We start from the raw sequence: 23,531 nt of genomic DNA, 5'->3' as shown, positions 1-23,531 counted from the left end.
CCCACTGATGAAGTTTCTGAATGTTGTGCCTCTAACATGATTTTTCTTAGACACTGTAGTTTATTATTTTCATGATTTTGCACAGTGCGGTAATTTTGGAATTGCATATGTCATATAGCAGAACAGACTGTAGTTTTCAGCAGGACACCTGACCTTGCTTCAAAAGCTTATTGGTCTCTGCTGTGATTTTCCTATTAGGGCTTTCTAGAGACACTATACAACATCCTTGTTAGCCAGATTCTTTGAGACCATTGGCATCTGCTTGTTGGTCAAGAAACCCAAGTGGCAGAGCACCTTGTACTGTATCCTGGACTGCTACAGAGTCTTCTCTTCATGTGGGCCCAGTTCATAACTGTGACAGTGTTAAAGAGTTAGTTTGTAAACAGATTAAGCAGCACACACCATAATGAAGTGTACCTTGCCTCCAATATTGAAGGAGGCTGACCAAGTGTTGTGCTTCTTGTAGAGTTAAACAATATGCACCGTTTTTTCTTTCCTTTTTTTTTTTTGAATGGCATTTGCAACATGCCCCAGATTGGATCCCTCATAAAATTCATGAAAGTGGTGGTCCCCAGAATTTGAGGGGGGTTATTCCCCACTCTTTGGCATGCATGTATCTTACTAAGGTACCCACTGCTTCCTGCCTACCAGGTCCAGTCAGTGTGATGTCTTCGGTGTAGATGATTAAAGTGAATTCTGTGCACTGTGCAAAACTATCAGTCCTAGAGTACTGTATGAGGAAAGAGCAAGAGAGTTACCATAACCCTAAAGACAGTGAAGGTGCATCTAACACTGACCCTGCCCAGATGAAAACAATTGCTTTGGCTTGTCCTTTCTAATTGGGATGGGGACAGTGGGGGAAGAAGCATCTGACAGATTGATAACTGCACAGTTTTATTGATTTGCTCCAGTAAAAATACCACATCTGGTTTAGTAGTTAAAATCAGGGTCATCACCTCTTTGTTTATGATAACCCGAAACCCATCATCTAGCTCTCGTATAGGCCAAGGAACCCCATTTCATTGGGATGGGATGGTGATACTGTCTCTCAGTTCCTTCAGGAATATGCTGTTGCTGCTGCTGCTGCTTGTACTTCTCTTCTTCCTCTTCCTACCCCTTCCTCTGCCCCTCCACGGTTTTAGGAACTTGGATTTGTTTTTTTCCTACAATAATGGCCCTTCGTGGGCCAAGGAGCTAATATGAGATTGCTGCCAGTCCTAAATATATCTGCTCCAGCTCTGCATTCTGGAATGGGAAAAATAACCACAAGATTAATTCATAACCCTACAGCCCACTGAGACAGATTTAGGCCCAGACTCTGTGTATCACCGGTCTTGTATAAAGCTCTGGTGTTACCACTGGATTGCATAGGTATTTTAAGTCACCAGGGATTAGCAGAGCTGGCAGAAGTGTTAAATCTGAGAGTAGAGAGCAAATGAGAAGTATACCATCTACTGAATGTTTAATTTGTACTATCATATATTTGATTCCCAAAAGATACTGCTTTCCAAACGTCAGACTTTTTTTTATTAAGGTAAAATTCACATAGCATAAAATTAACCATTTTAGAATGAGCAGTTCATTGCTAGTCTACCATCCCGTCTGGTCCCAAAATCTTTCTATCACCCCATACTAGCCTGCCATCCCTTTTAAGTCGTTTCTCTCCTTTCATTCCTCCCCCCAGCCCTGGGCAGCCACCAGTCTGCTTTCTGTCTGTGGATTTACCTGTTCTGGATATTTCATGTAAATAGAAGCACACAATATGTTACCTTTTGTGTCTAGCTTTCACTTAGCATAATGTTTTTGGAGGTTCATCCACATTGTAGCAAGTATCAGTACTTTTTTTTAAGGCTGAATATCATTTTGTGTATATACTACAGTTTGTTTATCCATTCATTCTTTGATGGACAGGAATGTGCTATGTGAATGACTAAGGTTTAGGAAACATTTACATAGTAGAAAAACAGCAGTTTACAGTTGGATACCTAAGTTTCTATTCCTGCCTCAGATGGTTATCTATCTATGACCTAAAAGGTTTATTCTTGGCGTTTCAGTGTCTTCAGCTGTTAAGTGAGGATGGCAGTATGAATTTCTGAGGGTTTTGAAATGCTTTCTCCATGTATTAGTGTTTTTTTACCCAGCTCAAAATCCTTTGCTTTCTTAATAAAGGCTGACCTCAATTTAACACTGCAGGCCAAATACAGTATTAGCTCTGATTTAATTTTTCAGCCTAGTAGCCTATCCATGGTCTCTGTGCTTCAACCCAAATGGGCCATTCACTAATATAAAAACACATGGAGTTTTCTTCTTCCTCTTCCAAACTTCCATAGTATTTTATTTGCTTCTGTCTTGTGGAACTCCATCTTACACCTCTGTGCAGCAGAGGTATCACTCACAATTTAGTATTTCTATTTTGGGTAGGGAAAGAAAAATAACATTTAGTTGTTGGATAAGAAAGGAGGTAGAAGAGAAAACATGAGGCTGTATTTTTCTATATCTTGATTATATGGCATGTGGTATAGTTCTAAGCAGAGTTAGATAAATGTTTTTTGATTGACTGAAATGCAAGATTTTTCTTATGCATGAACCCCAAAATCTTTTTTTTTTTTTTTTTTAAGATTTATTCATTTATTTTGAGAGGGGGAGAGAGAATCTCAAGCAGACCTTCCGCTGAGCCTGTTGTGAGGCTTGATCCCACAACCTTGGGATCATGACCTGAGCTGAAACCAAGAGTCAGACACTTAACTGACTGAGCCACCCAGGTGCCCCTTGGATGTGGAATTTTAACCAGTTTCTTTAAGTCCAGTTAAGTGACAAGAAAGAGATTATATGAGTAACTATAATTATTCCCAGATTAATGTTTTGGCTTCACATAAATTTATTATTCATGTTACTTTTATGTTATGGCTGAACAATTAATACTTAAGCCATTCTGTGAATCAGCACCAAATGAGAAGTAAACTTTTTTCTCTCAGTATTTGAAATTTGTAGGGAGGTATAAAAGTGTGAGCATAGATGAGATATTTGAATCTTTTTTTTTATTTGCCATTAGCAAATATACTTCAAAATATCCAAATTATTTAGAATAATTTGAGGAACATTCTAGTCTTTTTGCAGATTTATCTCATTTTGAGTGTGTATGAATGAAGTGTGAGTTATTGGATAGGCAGTAAAGGTCTTTTTGTGATCGTAAAGCAGCAATATTTTTTATCCTTAAAGATACTAATTTGTCAGTTTTCACAAGAAATAGAAACATTTCTGAATTCTTAATGTGGTAAGCTCCAAATCAAGTCAAATATAAATGTAATTGTCTTAAGACTGTTAGCGTTATAGATGTTCTCCTTAATTGGTTTTTTTTTTTTCTTTCCATTAGGGAGAGGAATCAAATGAGTCTGCAGAATCTAGTAGTAATTGGGAAAAGCAAGAAAGTATTGTATTGAAATTGCAAAAGGAATTTCCCAATTTTGATAAACAGGTAGGTGGTTGTGGACAGAAATATAATCAGTGTGTACTAAATATTTGGAACAAAATAGTGTTTGAGAAAAACTGTGGAAAAGCTTAGGGTGTGTTTTGCATTTTCCTAATTAAATATACTCCTTTATCAATATTATAAAATACTTTTATACTGCTTGTTAATTCTTTACGTTGTTTATTTACCTTAATTGCCAACTTTATCAGCATAGTAACCATAATCATAACAAACATAACAGTTGGAACTCATATATGAAATGTGAATATGTAGAAAGCCAAGGCAACTGTTTTAGCTTTTTTCATATTCTTGTCCTTTAAATTTTTCATTAAGAATTTTAAAGGGTTAGGGGTGCCTGGTTGACTGAGTCGGAAAAGCATGACTCTTGATCTCAGGATCGTGGGTTCGAGCCTCACATTGGGTGTAGAGATTACTAAAAAAAGAAACTTAAAAAAAATAATCTTAAAGTATAATACTGCATTTCAGTACTTTAGTATTCCATAAGCTTTGTTCTACTTGCTAAGTAGTAAGAATGCTTTCAGAGTCTGTATAAAGATTCATGCCAAACTTGCTTCTCTTCCATCACCTGATTGTATGTAGAAGCACATTATTTGTTAAACATTTAGAATACATTCACACTTGCATTGATTTATTCAAATATATGCACAGGTAGTACATCTGCTGAATTCTGATAAGCTAAATGCAAAATCTTGTTGGTTGGTTCTTTACATGTGTTGAAACTATATGTTTTGAAGTTAGCAGTTTGAAAAAGCCTAGCTGCATGGTATGTTTAATTGAACAAACATTTTTGATCCTCATGTGTTCAGAGCCTTCATAGGGAGAATAGAAATGCAGAAAAAGTCTAGCTTCCTTTCCTTTGAAGACTTACAAATTCGCAGAGGTGAAATTTTATACATACAGAAAGAATTTGTAAAGCAGCATATAAACAAATGTGAAATAATCAGATACGAATTTTCAAGTGATTTACTTATTTTTAAAAGAGCATAAAAGTTTTTTACAAGTTGCTAATTTTAGATTTTTAACAAAAAGATCAATGACTTATTTCTAGGAACTAAGGGAAGTACTCAAGGAACATGAATGGATGTACACAGAAGCTTTAGAATCTTTAAAAGTGTTTGCAGAAGACCAAGGTAATTAGCTCTTCTGTCCTAGAAAACACATAATTCCTGTCATGTTCTGTATTTTGGAATATAAGAAAATGTAAACCTATTAGGTAATTATCAGAGAATGGGATTGCAAAAGATCTTGGAAATAATGATGTAAAATTTTTTTAAATGAGCAGTTTCCAAATGTTTTGGCTTGTTCTATAATGGCAGTGTAAAATGAAATAGTAAATATCCTTTTCCATTTGGATTTTTTTTTTTTTGATAGTTAAGGCTACTTTTAAATTACCATGTTTTATTGAATATAAAAGGAACATTTTTTATATTTTAACAGCACACAGGATGGATCTTATGATTGCTGGTGGTTTATAATCCCTGTAATGTAGGTGTCCTAGCCTGCTCTTACATGAATAATCAGAAGCACCAGTATCAGAAACCTAAAAGATGAATATCACTGGCATGGAAGAAAGTCCCTAAACCTGTATTGGAGCACTTTTAACTTTCAGAACCAAATGTTAGAGGTTAAGTAGTGGAGAAGAGTTGAATCACACATGTTTAGTAACATCCCTATGAAGAGCTGATCTAATTGATTCCTGCTTGATTACAGAACCAGCTTTAAAAACCCAGTACAGTGGTTTTAGGTTTTTTTGGTTTTGTTTTTTAATAAATTATTTTAAGAAATACCTTAGTACCAGTGCTCTTGATGGCACAGAGAATGAGATTGTGTGTGGGGGGGAAAAAGCCACCAATATCACCAGTTCTGTGTCTGAAAAATGATTCAAAAGAGATTATGAATGTGAAGAATTTGAGAACTGCCTTATCCCAGTTTTTCTGTCTTTTATATGTGCATATGAATGTATGATAATCAGTGTATAAGTCTGAAAGCCCTTTGTGTAAGTAAAACAGACATTCTAAACAGTAAAGTATTATGTAATAGATTAACTGGTAAGAAATAACAGTTATCTTCAATCACAGGCATCTTAGAAATCAATGGAGTATGATAGGTTAACCAGTGTGGCAATGTTTTTAATAATAGTATATTTCAATAGATGGACATGGTGATGGAAAATTAATATAATAGGAATGGTTTTAATTTAGGGTGAACATGTTTTTGCTATACCTGTCAGTGTTGGCATGGAGATGGGGCTGCTAAGTAGCATCTGGGATACCTTACAGAAATGCAGCTGCCATTTATATTCTCAGGACCTTTGTTAGAAAATGGGGGTTTTTATTCATTTTTATTTTTTAGTAATCGCCTGTTTTTGAAGCTAACTATTTCAACTCATTGTACAACTTCAAATTCCACTTCAGTATTTCTCTTTAAAGCATATCAGAATTTAACAAGTTATAGTTGAATTCTGTATTCAAAAGGAAAATAACACGTTTAGGTAATTTTTTCTTATTTGAAGGCTTGTATCTTTATATTTATATTTAATTTATATCTTCCTAACTTAGTTATTTTTATCTTTCTACACAGATATGCAGTATGCTTCACAAAGTGAATTTCCAAATGGAAAAGAAGCTTCCTCAAGAAGTCAGAATTACCCTAAAAATGCAGCTAAAACAAAATTGAAACAGAAATGTTCCATGAAACCACAAAATGGTTTTAACAAGAAACGTAAAAAAAATGTATTTAATCCTAAGAGAGTTATTGAAGACTCTGAATACGATTCGGGCTCTGATGTGGGTAGTTCACTAGATGAAGACTACAGTAGTGGTGAAGAAGTGATGGAGGATGGCTATAAGGGTAAAATTCTTCACTTTCTTCAAGATGCTTCAATTGGTGAACTTACTTTGATTCCTCAGTGTTCTCAGAAAAAGGCTCAGAAGATAACAGAACTCCGGCCCTTTAATAGTTGGGAAGCTCTGGTAAGGCTACATTTTTTTCCCTGTGTGTGTGTGTGTATGTGTGTGTGTGTTTAATTCACAGTATCGTTTATAGTCAAGGTGTCTTCAGCCCAGGGAGGCATAAATGGGTGGCCTTATCCTGTGTAGAGGCAAACATTACTTTCATTGTAAGCCAATAGTATTTCAAATAGTGTCATATGACCTAATTTTGAATGAATTAAGGGGTGATTTTCCTGAAAAAACCCAAGCTGATTGGCTGGGCATACTGTCACTCATTCTTTTGCATAGAAACTTGGTTCATTTCACTGCAGAAGAAGAAATTAGAGCTTACATTTAGGAAGGAGTTGCTTGCTAGCCTGTTCTGATCTGTTACTGCTGAGATACCATGCAGAAAGCAAGAATCGCAGAAATTTTACTACACCTACTTGAAGAGCAATAGCAACATCGAGGGGAGCTCCATGATTCAAGATGCCAGCCTAAGTGTTTTATGCTTCACCACAAAAGAAGCAAGTGTTTATTTTCTTTTTCTTTTAAAAATGACAGCTCAGTCTCTAACATGTTTTTCTTGGTTAAACAACACGGCCATTTTATGGAGTGTAGCAGGCTGCAGCGTTTTTAACTGGAAAAGATAGAAAAGTGTGTGAAGCCTAGAATTCAAGCGTTAGGTGAAGGGAAGGCATAAGCAACTGGTAAGTACACTTTGCATGATCCTTTTATGGAATTCAGTTTCCTATAAGCAGGTGTTACCCAAATACTTGTATTTTGAGTTTTGCAAGTCTCAGTGAGCAAATTTTATTCATACAGAGAAATATAAGAACTCTGTCTTTTCAGTTTTGCCTTGACTTTTGTGGGAATGTAGGCTTTTATAGCATGAATTATATACAGGCCCTGCTGTGAGAGCAATATGGATGATTTTTTACAGCTTTCGAAGATGAAGTGCCTCTTGAAGCTTTAGAAATTTTAAGGAAGTTTTATTCCCTATCTTAAGGAGTAAAGTTGTTTTGTGGTTAATTCTATACTTGTGACAAATCTGTAAGAGCCTAAGTTCCCTTAATAAGTATCTTTACAGTGGTAGTATGGGAGGGTACCTGAACAGTGGTTCTGAAAAGCATTTTTAAAAAAATTAAGATATTTGAAAAATAAAGAAACAACATTACTGGTATTTCATAGCTTAAAAAAATAAAATAAATAAAGCCATTTGTTTTGCCTAAAGCCTTTGCTTTTCCAGAGAACATCTGTCAAAGCAGGTCCTTTTCAAAACTTGTTCGGCTTTGCCTGAGTGATTTATTTGTTAAAGTATTTGCTGAAGGGCTTTCTTGTTCTTCTTTTCTTGCTTTTCTTCTTTATTTTAATCTTTAATGGTCTCCTATGTTATTGCAGAGTCGGTTGCTCAGGCTTGTTGGGATTCTAATTTATTTAATAAGGAATGCAATTATCTACACCACTGTGTTTAGTAACTGTAACTACTTGCCCAAATATCTTATAGTAAAAGTAAGTTATACCAGACTTATATGTGCCAGATGCTTTTAAAAATATTCAACTTAACGCGTAGAAAGCATAGTTCCCCTGCTAATTAATTGGCATAGTTTAAATTAGCCTCAACATGAAATTTTTGTGGATTATGCGTTACCTAGGTAAATCTCCTATTGTATCTGATCCCTCTTTAAAAATTGAACACAAAGATTTTTTTGCTAGCTATTTATTTAAATGTTGGTTATTTTATGTAACAGTTAAAAAGTAAACTTGCTACATCAGCAAAAAACAAGGTTTTGCTGTTCTGAAAAATGTAGGTAAATGAAGAGTTTTTGGAAATGAACAGTAACATTAGCACATCTGTGTATATAAGCTTTGAATTTTAATTTGTGTAAAACTTTAAGCTTCTACTTTCAGTCACTTTAGAATTTTCAGTGTGACTGATTTAGAGAGCAATTTCATCTTAAAATCATCAAAGGTAAAGTTAATATTCTGTACATTTTAGTAAAAAGCTGTATATATATATGATATACTCCTTTCCTGTTATTCAGAAAGGTTTAATAATGTACCTATAAACAACTTCAGAAAGAAATAAAAGAAAAAACGAATTTTGTTTTCATAGCTACTGTTTTTAGAAATTCCTATGAGAATTAGTTGAAATTTTAATTATGACACTCAGTCATACTATAATGACAATTACATGGCATTATATATTAAGATCAGCATGTAAATGATAGTAGTCTTAACATTGTTGAAGCTTATTTTGTCTTAAGGATTGAGGAATTTATCAGAATTTTAAAAGTCATTTATATTTCATTTAAAAATGCATACTGAACTAACAAATCAAGTACACGTTTTAATTATGATTTTTGTTAAAAATGAAGTCTGTGACATTGGTAGGTTAATGTAATCATTAGTATTTCATTGTCTTATAAAAATAGTTCAAATGTGAAAATTATGTTTACAGTGCCTTTTAAAACAAAATTTGAAAAGTACCTCAGTTATGACTTTCCTTTTCAGAGAAATACACTTTTTAAACATTAAATGCTGTAAGATATGCTTGTCACCCTTATTTTACATGAGTAAAATGTGTTTGTTTAACAAAATAAGTGCATTGTGTACGAGTGTTTATGTTTGCAGCTTTACACCTATTGTTTTCTTTGAATCAGAATTTAAATACTGTTTGTCAAATTTTTTTCATAATTTTTCCATCTCATTTTTCTGCTTAATAGTGGTAAAGTATGTGTTTATTGTAGGAAACCACAACATCAAATCCTGTAGACTTTGGAAATACAGCAAACCAATAATGTCAGTTTAACATGTACAATTAATGTGGTAAAATTGGGATTTTAATTGCCAAATTTCACTCATTTGATTGCATCAGTTCACTAACCTTTCACTAACAACTCACTGAGTTTTTGTCTAGCCTTGTGCCTTGGGACGCTATTACATCTGTGATTATCTTATGATGTTGCATCTTTATACTTTAATCAGGATGTAATGTATGCTGACCAAAGCAAGATTCATGAGTAACTCATTCATGGATAACTCAACCTAAAAACTTTTCATATATGCATCTACTTCCTTAACATTTAGGTCGGTGTAGATGCAGTTTTCCTTGATCCTTAACAATGCAACCCAGGTTTTCGTTCATGTTAAAAAATACTTTATGTTCCTCATTGTGCAATTCCAGTTTACTAGTAACTCAGACCCCAGGTTTCCTTTTTTGCTTTCTCAGTTGTTATTGTAAAATGTCTTCTTAAGTTTGTCACATAAAGCATTGTAATGCCTGTTACTTCCTTCCTGATAGGATGATTTTCAGTAAATTCAGCTTTATTTTAATCTCTATAAGTTTGATAAACATTTATAAAAAAATTATAAATGCATTCTGAACACTTCGTCAGCTGCTGCCAGGTATTTGTATCTGTGAATAAGATTAGGACTCTGTCCTTATAAATGTTACTTGTTAGGTATGGGGTCAAATCTGGTTTTAAACAATCCCCCCCGCCATCAATTCAAAAATACTTGTAAGAGTGACACACTGTGGTGGGAGAGAGGTACTTCAATTTGTGACTATTTTTAAAAGAAAAAAGTCTTTAGAGTGATACTTGAGTTTTTAATCAAAGTGATCGTAATCAGGGCCATATTGATATTCTTTTTTTTCTTTCCATGCAATTATCCAGGAAGTAGGAATTGCTTTCTTTTTATTCCTTCCACCCGAAAAAAAAAATAGCTTTATCTCTTTTTTTGAGGAATGCTTTTTCTTTGTCTAAAATAGTACCTTCAATAACAAAGAAGAAAGTTAGTGATAATTCTACCAAAGATACCCACCACCTAAGACTGTATTGAGCATCTATTTGGGCATCCATTTATATATTTCATACTATATAAATAGGACCATATTTTCTATGTTCATCAGTAACTTTAGACTTACTAGTAGATCCTGCATTTACAGAGTATTTTCATTTCTTAAATCCTTTTTTGGTGAGGCTAAATAATTTATAGAATTCTTACATGCATTTTGTCTTCAGAAAACAGTAACAACAGTACAGTATTCTTACATATTTCCTTAAGTGCTGGCCTCTTTCACAAAAACAGAAACATACACACCACTAATGAAGATAAGTTTTGATTTTTATTATTCATGTATTTGGATTAACAAGTTAAATAATTCTGCATGCTTGTTTCCTCCAAAAATCCGTATTCACCCCTTTCTCCAGCCTGTTTCCCACACTGCAAATAACTGCTGTCACTTCTTTTGTCTGATTCTTATCACTTCCATATCTCTAGGTAATATAAGCATAAGGCTATTTTTAATTTTTGTTTTAGGTCTTATCTGTTGACATGACATTATAACACTATGGTGAGATTAACTCTCATTGTCAATCTCCCCTCTCATGCCTATTTCCTATTCCCTGGTCCTACTAATAGAAGTTAATAATAGGATAATTTTGAAGATCATTTTTTAGTTATCTACATTGTTGTCACTATATAAATGCTTTTCTTAGCTTAGCCATGTAGAATATTACATGATATTGCTTAGCATTTTGTTTTCTCTAGGTATTAGTTGTCTTGGTTTTTCTGTTTGCTTAATCTTCTATATATTTATTATTTCAATTCTAAAATTTTCCTCAGTTGTCTAAATTTCCCCTCAGTTTTTAGACACTTCAGGTATTCCATCAGTTTCATCTTCCTGAGAAAGTCTCTTTGGGATCTTAATGACCTGCTCTGGTTTACACTGGTTGGATTATGGGCCTGCTATTCATCTGTGGCTTTGGGCTCTCATTTCCCTGACATCCTTGGGAAAACTTGTCTCTCTTGTGTAGGATCTCTTCTTCCTGAACTTCACGCATGCCTCTTTATTCCCTTGGTTTTATGAGTACATGCTAAGCTAAGAGGTGGAGGTGGGTGAATTATATAGTGGAGCTAGATGACCTGGCTTTGAATCCCAATTCTGACATTTCCAGCAGTTTATCTGACCTTCAGCAAGTTCTTATTCTCCATTTCTTCATCTTTAAGTAGGGTGTATTTATGGTACTGACTGGTGGGACTTCTAAGGGTTAAATAAAGTAAACGTCCATTTAGTTGCCCAGTTCTTAGCAAATGTTAGCTGCAAATATCCACAATATTTTGCATTGGAAGTGTTGTATATGTTACTAGTGAAATGCTAAGAAACTGTTGTTTTCTGCTTATCCCCCTTGCAGTTATAGCTATATTGATTGGAACTTTTTTGGATCAGTTTTTCTTTATTTTAAAACTCCTTCTGGGCTTTAAACAGATTTATGGCTAGTTACATTACCCACAGTATATTAAGACATTTTTCAGCCTTCCTTGTGGTATTTTGACAAAGTCAAAATGGTATATAAGCAGAAGTATATTAGGACTTTTGGAAAGTGTCTTTAATAGGATCCCTTTTTCCTGTTGATTGAGATGTCATTATGGTGGCAGGAACCCCACATACTGAGGATATGAAGGACCAAAGTAGAAAAATCCTTGACTTGGGAACCATCATGCCAAATCTGAAGTGCTTCTGCAGGTCTTCATTTACATTGGAGAGAAATAAACTTACATTTTATTTAAACCCCTGATTTGGGTTTACTGTTTGTTACTCATAACTGAACCTAATCCTAACAACTTCATCTTTTAGTGAAACTTTTTCTTTGAAAATCTGGTATTTTACATTCATGGATAGTGTATTACTGCTAGATAGATTTAAATTCTAAACTAGCAACAATAATTTGGATCATCTCTAATGTCGGTTTGCTTATATGGGAGGAAGGGTAGGGACAATAGGAAGCCCCAGGGAGATAAATTTTGACTTCAAAAATAACCAAAATGTCAAGTTCATTTAAAAATCTTAGTAACCAACTCAAACTGATGCAGTATCCTGAAATAAGAGTTACCTTTTGTACTCTCCTTCATTTCCCCTACAAGAATTTCAAACATAAAAATTAGAATAGTGTAGTGAACCCCCATGTCTTCATCAGCAGCTTCAGTTCCTAGCTGATGTCTGACTTTGTTTCATCTTTACCCTCATCCACTTCCTTCTCGTATTATTTTGAAGCAAATCTCGGAGTTCATTTTATCCATAAAAATTTAAATAGATATCAAAAAAGATTTTTTCCCTAAACAAAACTACATTGTCACACCTAATAAAAATCATCAATAATTCCTTAATATTAGAACATATCCATTCAGTGTTCAGATTGTTTCTCATAAATGCCATAAATTTTTTTTTCTAAGTAAGTTTGAGTTAGAATCCATTAAATAAGGTCCACATACTGAAATTGTTATCAGTCTTTTAATTCTATTTTAACCTATAGGTTCCCCAGTCCATCTCTCTCTCTCTCTCTCTCTTCCTCTGATATCTTTAGTGAAGGAACTGGATCATTTGTTCTACAGCTTCCCTGTCTAGATTTTTCTGCTTATACCTCCCTAGTATAGTTTAACACATTCCTCTGGATCAGTATTTTCTGTAAAATTACAATTAGAAGGTTAAATGCTCCCACCACTACTGTTACATGGTTGTTGATGTGTTCTTTCATCAGGAGAGTTAGGTCTAGTTGTTTCTTTTTTGTACTGTTTATCTCTTCTAGATTCTGACATAATTGAATTGATCTTCTTTGGGTCAAAATAGTTCTTTCTTATTTCTGGCCTTATTACTCTGAAAGAACTTTCTAGATCTTAGATTATATTAGTCTCTTTGGGAAGTGCCCGTGAAATTTTGTTCTTTCCCTTGTAATACAAGTCATTACACTTAAAATTATTCATTGCATGTCTTTCCCAACAACTATAAACCACATGAGGACAGGGACTGTGTCTACACATCAGATGTCTTCACCAGCCAGGGTACTATCTGCTAAAAAATTAAAATATAGTAAATGATAGTTGTTTACAGAAAAAAAAGTTTTGTTTTTTTAAACTTTTAAGGTTTGTTTTTTTTTTTTTAACTTAGGGAGGTACTAATTGTAGTGAAAAAACAGTATGGACTTTGGAATCTTACCCTACTTTATGACCTTGGAAATTGAACCTTGGTTTATTCATCCAGAATTGGTGAATTGATCTTCAGTTATTGTGAAGATTTAATGAGTTAGTAAATAAAAGAGACATCTAGTAGTTTCTAGCACATACATGGTACACAGTATTTGTTTCTTCTTTATTTCCTGGTTATTCTTACTTGTTCACTCACACACGTACACATCAGAAACATACACATTTACCCACAACAGGCTTGAGATTGGGTTTCTGGTCTGTATTAGGGTTCCATTTAAAAATTTATTTATTTTTTAAAATGATTTACTTATTTATTGAGAGAGCACGAGTGGCAGGGAGAGGCAGAGGGAAAGGGAAAGAGAATCCTTAGGCAGACTCTCCACTGAGCGCAGAGCCCTGATGCTTGGGCCCGCCTGGGGCCTTGGTCCAGGGACCCTGAGACCATGACCTGAACCAAAATCAAGAGCAGGCCACTTAACCAACTGAGCCACCTGGGAGCTCCTGAAAATATTTTAATTAGAAGTTCTAATAGAGGGGCGCCTGGGTGGCTCAGTGGGTTAAGCGTCTGCCTTTGGCTCGGGTCATGATTCCAGGGTCCTAGGATGGAGCCCTGGTATCAGCCCGGCATCAGACTCCCTGTTCAGTGGTGAGTCTCCTTCTCCCTCTCCCTCTGCTTGTCCCCCTCGCTTGTGTTCTCTCTCTCAAAATAAATCTTTGAAAAAAAAGTTCTAACAGAACCTTCTGAAAATCTTCAAGGCACTGATTCTTATATATCCTGGTGTTTATGTATAAATCTTTTCCCTGGAAAGCACAAAGTGGGAGGTCACATTGTGATTGTTAATGTTGCCCTTGTGAAGATGTAAAGTCGTGTGCAAATAACTTTGTATTTCACAGTGCCATTTTGTGAAAAGCTAATAAGTTTTTGTTTTGTTTTTTAATCCTGCAGTATAATAACAACATGGCTTTGGAATAGAGTGGAAATTTTATTTCTTTCCAACTTTTTCTAAGTTAGATATGAAAAAGTATATTATTATAAATGCATTTTTGATGAAATTATCTTTGTATATCCTGTAAGTGTTGAATTTGTATTATTTGAGTTTCTCTGTGAATTTAGATACACTGTGATCACAAAGATTATTTAGAGTTGTTAATGTGATTCTTGTTGTAACTTGAAAGAATATGCTAAATAAGATGATATGAATCAAAATCATGTAGTTTTATCTTAACAGGTGATTTTACTCTAGTTTTTTTCTTCTTTTAAAGAAAAGATTTTATTCATTGGAGACAGAGAGAGAGAGAGCATGAGCAGGGAGAGCAGCAGAGGGAGAAGGAGAAGCAGGCTCCCTGCTGAGCCAGGAGCCCGATGTGGGGCTCGATCCCAAGACCCTTGAATCATGACCGAGCTGAAGGCAGATGCTTAACCCTGAGCCACCCAGGCACCCATTTACTCTAGTTTCTTTTATTCATTTCTGGATTGTGGGATCTCTCTTTTTGCCCAACAAGGTTTTTAGTTTTTAGACAGCTGTGAGCCTTTCTGTTCCTCTTCACTAAAAGTTTTTTTTTTTTATAAGGTTCTTCAGGATATTTTTTTTCCAGCTGTCTGTATGGAAAAATTCTAATTCTTTTATAGCTTTTACATGATCAAATATTCAGTGTCTTTCTTTTTTAAGATTATTTATTTTAGAGAACACACAAGAATGGGGGGAGGGACAGAGGCAGAGGGAGAGAGAGAATCAAGCAGCCCTGCCACTGAGTGTGGAACTGACCACGGGGCTCGATCCCAGGACCCCATGATCATGCCCCAAGCCGAAACCAAGAGTTGGACACTCAACCAGCTGAGCCACCCAGGTGCCCCTCAGTGTCTCCTTTAGAAAAATAAGTACACATACATTTTTGAAAAAAAAATTATTTGAGCTTTCACAAAAGAGCCATTTATACAAGTGTATTGAAATTGACTTTTTAAAAAACTTTTATCAAGTTATTTAATTGGTTGTAGTTAATTTTTGATTCATGCAGTGTCTTTCCAAATAATGGTCTCAGTTTAGGAGCAAAAATTTAAGTGGCAAATAATAATTGAGGGTTTGAAAGCTCAAGGGGTGGTGCTTTGATAATAGGGAAAAGTATGTTTAGGAAGATTAATCATACGATAATATGTCATAGTCATGGGAAGTGACGAAAATGGAGGCAAGATTTCAGGTATACAATTATTATATTTGGTGCCATTCCTTTGGTGATAAAGATGAATCTGAGATTTTGAAAACAAAACTTCATAGAAGACATTAACGATTACTTGAGAGTTTCTCCTATAAGAGAGCAGCTACTAGGGGCAAAGTAACTAGCTTGAGATTGAGATTGTGCATTTTGGGGAGAAATATACAAAGAGAAACATGGAAATTCAAATGTAAACATGAAAAAACAGGTTTTCTTATCTCTTAGCACTTGATTTAAGGTCATTAGTAAAAATTTAATTAACAAAATTTATTCCCTTAAAAAGAAAGAAATTGATACTGGATTTTTATTTACTAGATCTGAAGTATTAAATTATTTTTCTTCTTATGCCATAGTTCACAAAGATGTCCAAAACTAATGGCTTATCAGAAGATTTGATATGGCATTGTAAAACACTGATCCAAGAAAGGGATGTAGTTATAAGGCTTATGAACAAATGTGAAGACATTTCAAATAAATTGACAAAGCAAGTTACCATGCTCACTGGAAATGGAGGTGGATGGAACATAGAACAACCTTCTATTCTAAACCAGAGGTAATATTTGTTGTACTTACCTATTTACTTTATTTCAGCCATATAAAAATTCTGAATTTCTGTATTGTGCCTAGGGAACTTAAATGTGGATGTTTTATGAAAACTAATGTTAGAAGGGAAGCCCAGGGTTTCCTGTAATGATACATAAGTGATATAGGAATTGTTTTTTTATCAATGCCCCCCCACCCTGCCAAGGGTATTTACTCCATTATGTCATTATAAATTAGAGGGAGTAAATGTTATGATCTTACGTAACCTGTATTTTCCTTGTCTGATGACAGATCATTTCATATATAATCACAAAAACTGAAAAGTAATTTTAGCCACCCCTTTACACAGTATGGTGCTTCAAAAAGTCAGCTGCTTAATTGCATCAGTGAAAAAAATTTCTCTTAGCTCAGTTTCTTTTTAGTCATAAATAAAATGAAATGATTAAAATATCCTGTATCTGTGATTTAATGTTTTAAAAAGCCCATATTTTTAAATCTCTTTTTGGAGTAGAAACACATCAGAAATGAAAAGGACACTTACTAAATAGATTATATAAGGAAAGATTATAAAAAGTGTATTTCCCAAAACTGCTACTGTCAGTAAAATGCCTTGTCAGAATTCTTACAAAAAATAGACACTAAATTATTTTCAATAAAAAACTCATACAACAACCAGTGCATATTAAAATGTCATTTTATAATTGTGAACACCCCCATTTTGCATGGTGTTGGGATATTGGGATGTGGAGATTGTTTTGAACTTCCTTTAGAAGTTTATTTTTAAGTGGTTTGGGGACTCAGAACTATTAGAATACTTCCTTCTTAAGAAATGTATAAAATTGTTTACTGTGGTAATATTTATAGTGACAAAAAACATGAAAACAGTCCAATTTCCTAAAATCAGAATAGTTAGAATGAATTGTGGTATGAATAGTTAGAATGGATTATGGTATATCCAAGCTATGTAGTGTTATGCAACATTAAAAATAAGTTACATCTGTTCAGAATATTTCTGATAGGTATTTAATAAGATTAGCACTAGGGCCTCATTAAAATTAATTACCTTAGTTGGTGATTTTATTTACTTCTTTTAGCATTTTTCTAGTTCATGATCAAAGCATATTTGCTGATCATTGGTTAATTAAAAGTCAAGGTATGGTTACTGGCCTTTAATAGTAAGCTACAATCTTTTCTGTGCCCTTCTAGGGTGCTATGGGATGGTGTAGGGAAACGTGATGCAGTTCCCACAAAGAAGCTCTTTTCTCTGTTGCATAGAAAGAACTATGGCCATGTCAGCAAATTCATCTCCTAAAAGTGTAGTTGGAGCTGCTCCTTCTTGTTCTACAGCATTGGATATGGGGAGTTCTTCACTCTACAAGACTTACCCAGTTGAGTCTACTTTATCATAATTTGGATTTTAAAAAATCAAGTGCTTTATTGCATCACTTAAAAAATTTCTCTCTTAAACCCACATCTACAAAGTCCTGTTACTTGTAAATAGTATGATCAGGTAATAAAGTATCCTTTCCATTAGGCTGAGGAATTTTTTGATGAAATATATCATAGATGAGAAAAATTGCTCTTTTTTAAAAGTGCTCTAGCCCAAAATATATCTTCTAAACACCTGTGTGGTAGTTTCTTCAGAGTTTATTTAAATGCACTTTTAGGGGGTGAAATTTGTTGTCTTGGTTTTTATTTTTAGCCAAGGTAAAAGTTACACAAGCAGTTTTACTTGGTATACTGGCCAGGCATCATTGCTGCTTAGCATAGAGACATGCAAAGTAGTTGCCTTGCCTTGGGAAAGGATTTACTAGCATGGAGGAAAATGTTGAATTATCCTGATGACTCAGCTGTCCTGCTTTTCTTAACAGAACCAATACTTTTTAGCAAAATTATGTTAACTTTATTTTCTTACTACAAATTTATATGAATTATAACAGAAAAAAATGCCTTTTAGAGATTAAGGACATACAGACATACCAACATCCTTAATAAAAATAAAATCTTTGCAGAGGAAAATAAAATGTCTCTCATATATCTCAAAACCATTACATTCATAATTTTTATTTTAAAATGCCAAAACTAAAGGTGCCTAAAGTTAAAATATAATACAGTGTGAGGGAAAAGGAAAAAAAAAAAATCAGGTACTTCTCCCTTTTTATTCCTACCGTTAATGTAGCCATCTCTCAAAATTTAGCTTTTTATCTAAAATATGTTGGGTTTAAATTGTTTTAACTGAAAAGATTTCTCAGATGTTCAATATAAAATATATTTAATTATATGTGTCCTGTCTTTTCTGGGCTAAATCTACCCGAGGTTTTTCTGATTTTGTTTGTCCCTCAACTTGAGATGGTTTTCTGTCCTGTTCTAAACAGTTGCTATGAAGCCATTTGACAGTGATGTGAATGCAGATCAATACTACAGATGTGATTTGACTAACTCAAAGTACCATGATGGAAATATTTTAGTAGTTTGGATACTACTATTAGTACAAACTAATGTTGTTGTAGTATTTTCAGCAACTATGTTACACTTACGGGACATAAACTTTTGGTCAGCTAGTATCCCTAAACTTGTTTCATATGAACTACTTGAAACAAGTCTCCCTAGACTGTTTCTGCATTTTAAACTCAAAGTTAGCATATTGTATGGGCTCCTATTGTTGCCATTTCAGGCTTTTCTCACCTTTTCAAAATAATTTTGATACTAGTTTATCTGGCAGGAGATTTAAACCTAATTTAATTTTCACTCTGAAAAGAAATCGTAACTGTCTGGAATGATTTTTTTTTTCTCCTAACAAAACAAGTAACTTCAGAATAATGTGCTGCTTTGTTTTCTCTCATGATCTCAGAAAAACTAAAATCATAAAATCATTTTTTTTTTCTTAATAGGAGGTAAAAAAAACCCTTCAGTTTAAAGATATTTATAGTCTGCTAATGAGAAGAGAGCCCTTAACTAATTCAGAAGGCCTGGGCCTTAGTTTTGCCATTTGGGTAATGCTGGACAGATTACATTCTTATCTGTAAACTGGTGTTGGGGTTCATACGCAGTCATGAAAATTCTTAGAAAACTATAGAATGTCAAAATAAATTGAATAAATGGAAGGTACAATTGTACAACATCTAAATATTAGATCCTGCTAGAGAAAGAATACATCTTCCCTGTTTTAAAAGTTTGTCGTAACAAGTGAATTGGATTTCAAACGTCTTTGTCAAAATTGCATTTTCATTGATCTTTTGCATTCTGAAGAAAGGATCTGTTGCTGGACAGCACTGTTGGGATACTAAGCAACAGAAAGTTATTTATAGCTTAGGTAAATCCAGTAGAGAGCGCATCCACGCACAAATATGTGTATGTATATACACATAAACACACAGACAAATACTTGTATTTTTTTTTTAATATTACAATATGACAGAGCTATTTAATGTCCTGATCAAAAACAGCTACCAGAGCGGCTTTGTGATGGATGAAACAGTTTTTTTTTTTTTTTTTAAAGGATGATATTTATTTGAGACAGAGAGAATGAGAGACAGAGAGCATGAGAGGGAGGAGGGTCAGAGGGAGAAGCAGACTCCCCGCTGAGCAGGGAGCCCGATGCGGGACTCGATCCCGGGACTCCAGGATCATGACCCGAGCCGAAGGCAGCCACTCAACCAACTGAGCCACCCAGGCGCCCCGGATGAAACAGTTTTATTTGATCGAAAAATTCTGTATAGTAGATGCTTATCAAAATTCCTTCATCACTTTTTAAAGTTTTATGCGTAGTGAAGAATATTTTAACAGTAATACTAGTTTCTCAATATTTCTTGGCCACTTGTGATAGATTGACATTGGAATAGCATACTGGCCCTTTGATACATTAATAAATGGTGTGCTATGCCTACCTTATTAAGTTTCATCATTTTCATGAAATGGGAACTTATATGTCTGGGATGACTAAGGCCTCGGGAAGGACTCAAAAATACTCACTCAGTTCTGACCATAGAGTGGGTGGGTCAGAGAGAAAGAACTTTTTCGTGTTTTCTGTTTAAGGGATGAGCTCTGGATCAGACCTGGATTGGATACTGTCTGTGCCACTGCAGACATGGATTTGGATAGCAATGTGACCTTGGACAAGTTACTTACCTCTCTGAGTCCCAGAGATGGTCTCATCTGTAAAATGGGGATAATAATTTTACTTGCTTGATAATGTAGATTAAATGAAGAAATAATGCATATCAAGCCCATAGCATTGTGTCTGGAATAGAATAAATATTCCAATATTAGCATTTACTTTCACCATTATTGTAGTAGAAAGAATTCATTTGGATTTGGAAATTAAAATATCTATGATAATGTTTTTATTTATTATTACTTTGGTAGTGGCAGTAGAAATTATATTGGCCCAGAAGTAAAGGGCATTTTTAAAAATCACTACAAAGACTTCAGCAATACTGCTGATTTTTTTCCTACCAGTACTTTTAATTTTTTTTTAACGAGAAATGTGTAGATTGCATACCTCACAGTTGAAGCATAGATTCTGATTTAAGATGGAAATCTTTTTACCCCAGCTCTTTTACCCATGTTCTAAAGTATATTGATTTTAGAATTTGGCCCTTTATTATACCATAGTTAAGTCCAGACCTCTTCCTTATGTGCAGATAGAATGTGTGTAATAGGAAATTAAAGGGACAGGATAAAAGCTGGAGAACGAGAGGCGCATGGCCTTATCCTAGCTTTCCATCTTAATATGGGCTATATGCTTACCTAGTGAGTATGAGAATAAACTTACGAATGAGATAGAACTTCCTTAGTTAAAATCTTAGCCTTCCATAAAACACTTTGTAGCTATGCAGCCTGAGGCAAATTACTTAGCCTCAGGCTTTTCATCTGTTTAAAATGATGATAAAAGGCTATCTTTAGGGGCGCCTAGGTGGCTCAGTTGGTTAAGCGACTGCCTTCAGCTCAGGTCATGATCCCAGGGTCCTGGGATCGAGTCCCGCATTGGGCTCCCTGCTCGGCGGGGAGCCTGCTTCTCCCTCTCCCACTCCCCCTGCTTGTGTTTCCTCTCTCGCTGTGTCTCTCTCTGTCAAATAAATAAATTAAATTAAATTAAATTAAATAAATAAAAATAAAAAATAAAAAATATTAAAAAAAAGGCTATCTTTATAGGATGTTAAAAGATTAAATTAGGTGGTACTTGAAAATGATATTTGTGTGTCTGTATATAATTATGTTTATTAATAACTACTATTAGTTTTTAACCACTTGAACTTTTAGGGAAAAAAAATAACTGTATTCATCCATTGTAACCTTCCATATTACCTTCCAAACAAGTTATTTCCAAATTATGTGTTTACAAATTAAATGAGATTTTGACACTGGCTTGCTACTTTCTACTCACTGATGCTAACTGATGACTAGCAAATTTCCATTCATACATAGTTCAAACACAAATATACACCTTCCAGAATTACACATTCCACTGATATTAGAGGTGATTGACATTTATTGAGTCATCCCAGCAAAGGCAAATTAAGCCTGTGGTGTTGTCCTAATACTTGAAGTTCATTAATGTGGTAAAATTCAAATCCATACAATACCATTTTCTAGTATAAATATTAGGTTAGTAATATGTTATCATAATTAATATTCTGATCATTTATGGAATTCATTTGGTGCCATTACATTATGATTGAATATGGAAATGGTTTTTTATAATTCTTACAGCCAGAAAAAATAAATACAAAATAAAATTTGAGAAAATTGAAAAAAATGTATTGTGCTTTGGGCTAATTTTCTTAACTAAGTGTAAATAGCTTGTATAACATAAGGTAAAAGGTAAGACTAGACATAGTTATTTCAGTTCTTGTGTGCACTGTAAACCGTCATGTCAGAAAACTAGTAGAGAAAACTAATAGAAGTACAAATCCATAATATTTGGTAACTCTCTTTACCAGTTTGTCACTCAAGCCATATCAGAAAGTTGGTTTGAATTGGCTGGCATTGGTACATAAACATGGACTTAATGGCATTTTGGCAGATGAAATGGTAAGTACTACTCTATTTTTACGATTTGTCATTAAAAGGCATTCTTGCTGTCATTTAAAAAATAAAAATTTCCATTGACTCCTGTAGTTTACTGCTCTCATTTTAGTATTTTAATACACCAATCACCCCTTCTAATTTTCTATTGCTTCTCTTAGCTCTAGCCTCCTCATTGCCCCCCAAAATGAAAATGGGCTTACTTCCTTTCTAATTATCAAATTAATAAATATATATGTTTTAAAAATTAGACTATATAAAAATACAAAAAAGATCAAGATCACTCATATTCCTACCACTTTGAAATAAGTATTGTTTTGATGTGTATCTTTTCAGATTATTTTCTTCTGCAGGTGTGCGTGTATGTGCACATACACATACACATATGTATAAAATACTAAAAGATTTTGTTATATGTGCTTTTCTATAGCTACCTTTAAAATTTATAGATAACCTATAAATAAATCTGCACATTTATCATCAAATTTTATAGATATCTATAAATAAATCCACACATTTATCAGCAACATCATTTCAGCCATTTTACTTTTGTTAGATGTCTCTGAGTTTGTTTTTTCCCAAATCACATTTGCTTGAAACTAAGCTTAGGAAGTTCATTACAGCCTAGTTTAGGTATTGTCACATAGAAACTTGACCTTTACTCTAACCTAATGTCCTTCCTCTTTTAAAAAAATTAGTCATGTTTAGTGGAGTAAATGTTTATTAAATACACATATTACATTGTGTATTACATTATTAAAATAAAAATTAACATAGTGATCTTTTTTCTGTAGTTAGCTTCTAGTAATCTTTTGTACTTTACGACTACTCCCACACAAGGGCGCTAGGTGGCGCAGTCAATTAAGCATATGCCTTCAGCTCAGGTCATGATCCCGGGGTCCTGGGATAGAGCCCTACATCGGGCTCCTTGCTCAGCGGGAAGCCTTCTTCTCCCTCTCCCACTCTCCCTGTTTGTGTTCCCTCTCTCGTTGTGTCTCTTTCTGTCAAATAAAAATCTTTAAGTAAAAAAAAAAAAAGGACTACTCCCACACATATATCATACTGTCATCATAACAAGTGCTGTTTATCTGATAGAAAACTAAATATATGCAGGATTTCAAAATAGTTATGGAATTAGATACAGAATATTACAGTTGTGGAAAGCTGGACTTGAGGATCAGATCTGGGTTTGGGGCCCCAGCTTTGCCTCTCATAGGCTAATCCTTACCAAATGAGGTATAAGATGTAAAACTTTTTGTGACCTGTAAAGCACTGTATTTATAAGTTAGTGTCTTGCTTGGTCTGCTAGGACTCCCATAATAAAAGACCAAAGACTGGGTGGC

At 34.2% G+C, this 23,531-nt stretch overlaps 1 protein-coding gene across 4 annotated transcripts in view; it reads left to right on the top strand.

The window, feature by feature from the left end:
* The window catches only part of SMARCAD1 (SWI/SNF-related, matrix-associated actin-dependent regulator of chromatin, subfamily a, containing DEAD/H box 1), a 77,298-nt gene that overhangs the window by 36,016 nt on the left and 17,751 nt on the right, over positions 1-23,531 (top strand). For all 4 annotated transcript variants that reach the window (XM_035004500.1, XM_035004498.1, XM_035004499.1 and 1 more), the window contains exons 7-11: positions 3,374-3,475; positions 4,539-4,620; positions 6,071-6,462; positions 15,972-16,171; positions 22,104-22,194. In XM_035004500.1, the coding sequence (XP_034860391.1) occupies positions 3,374-3,475; positions 4,539-4,620; positions 6,071-6,462; positions 15,972-16,171; positions 22,104-22,194 (867 nt within the window). The remainder of the gene's footprint in view (positions 1-3,373; positions 3,476-4,538; positions 4,621-6,070; positions 6,463-15,971; positions 16,172-22,103; positions 22,195-23,531) is intronic.

The sequence above is a fragment of the Mirounga leonina genome, unplaced genomic scaffold (assembly GCF_011800145.1).
Source record: "Mirounga leonina isolate KUSES-001 unplaced genomic scaffold, KU_Mleo_1.0 Mir_129, whole genome shotgun sequence".
In the NCBI taxonomy this organism is placed as follows: Eukaryota; Metazoa; Chordata; class Mammalia; order Carnivora; family Phocidae; genus Mirounga; species Mirounga leonina.
Note: the sequence above shows the minus strand (reverse complement) of the source record. Positions and strands in the feature narration are given on the sequence as shown.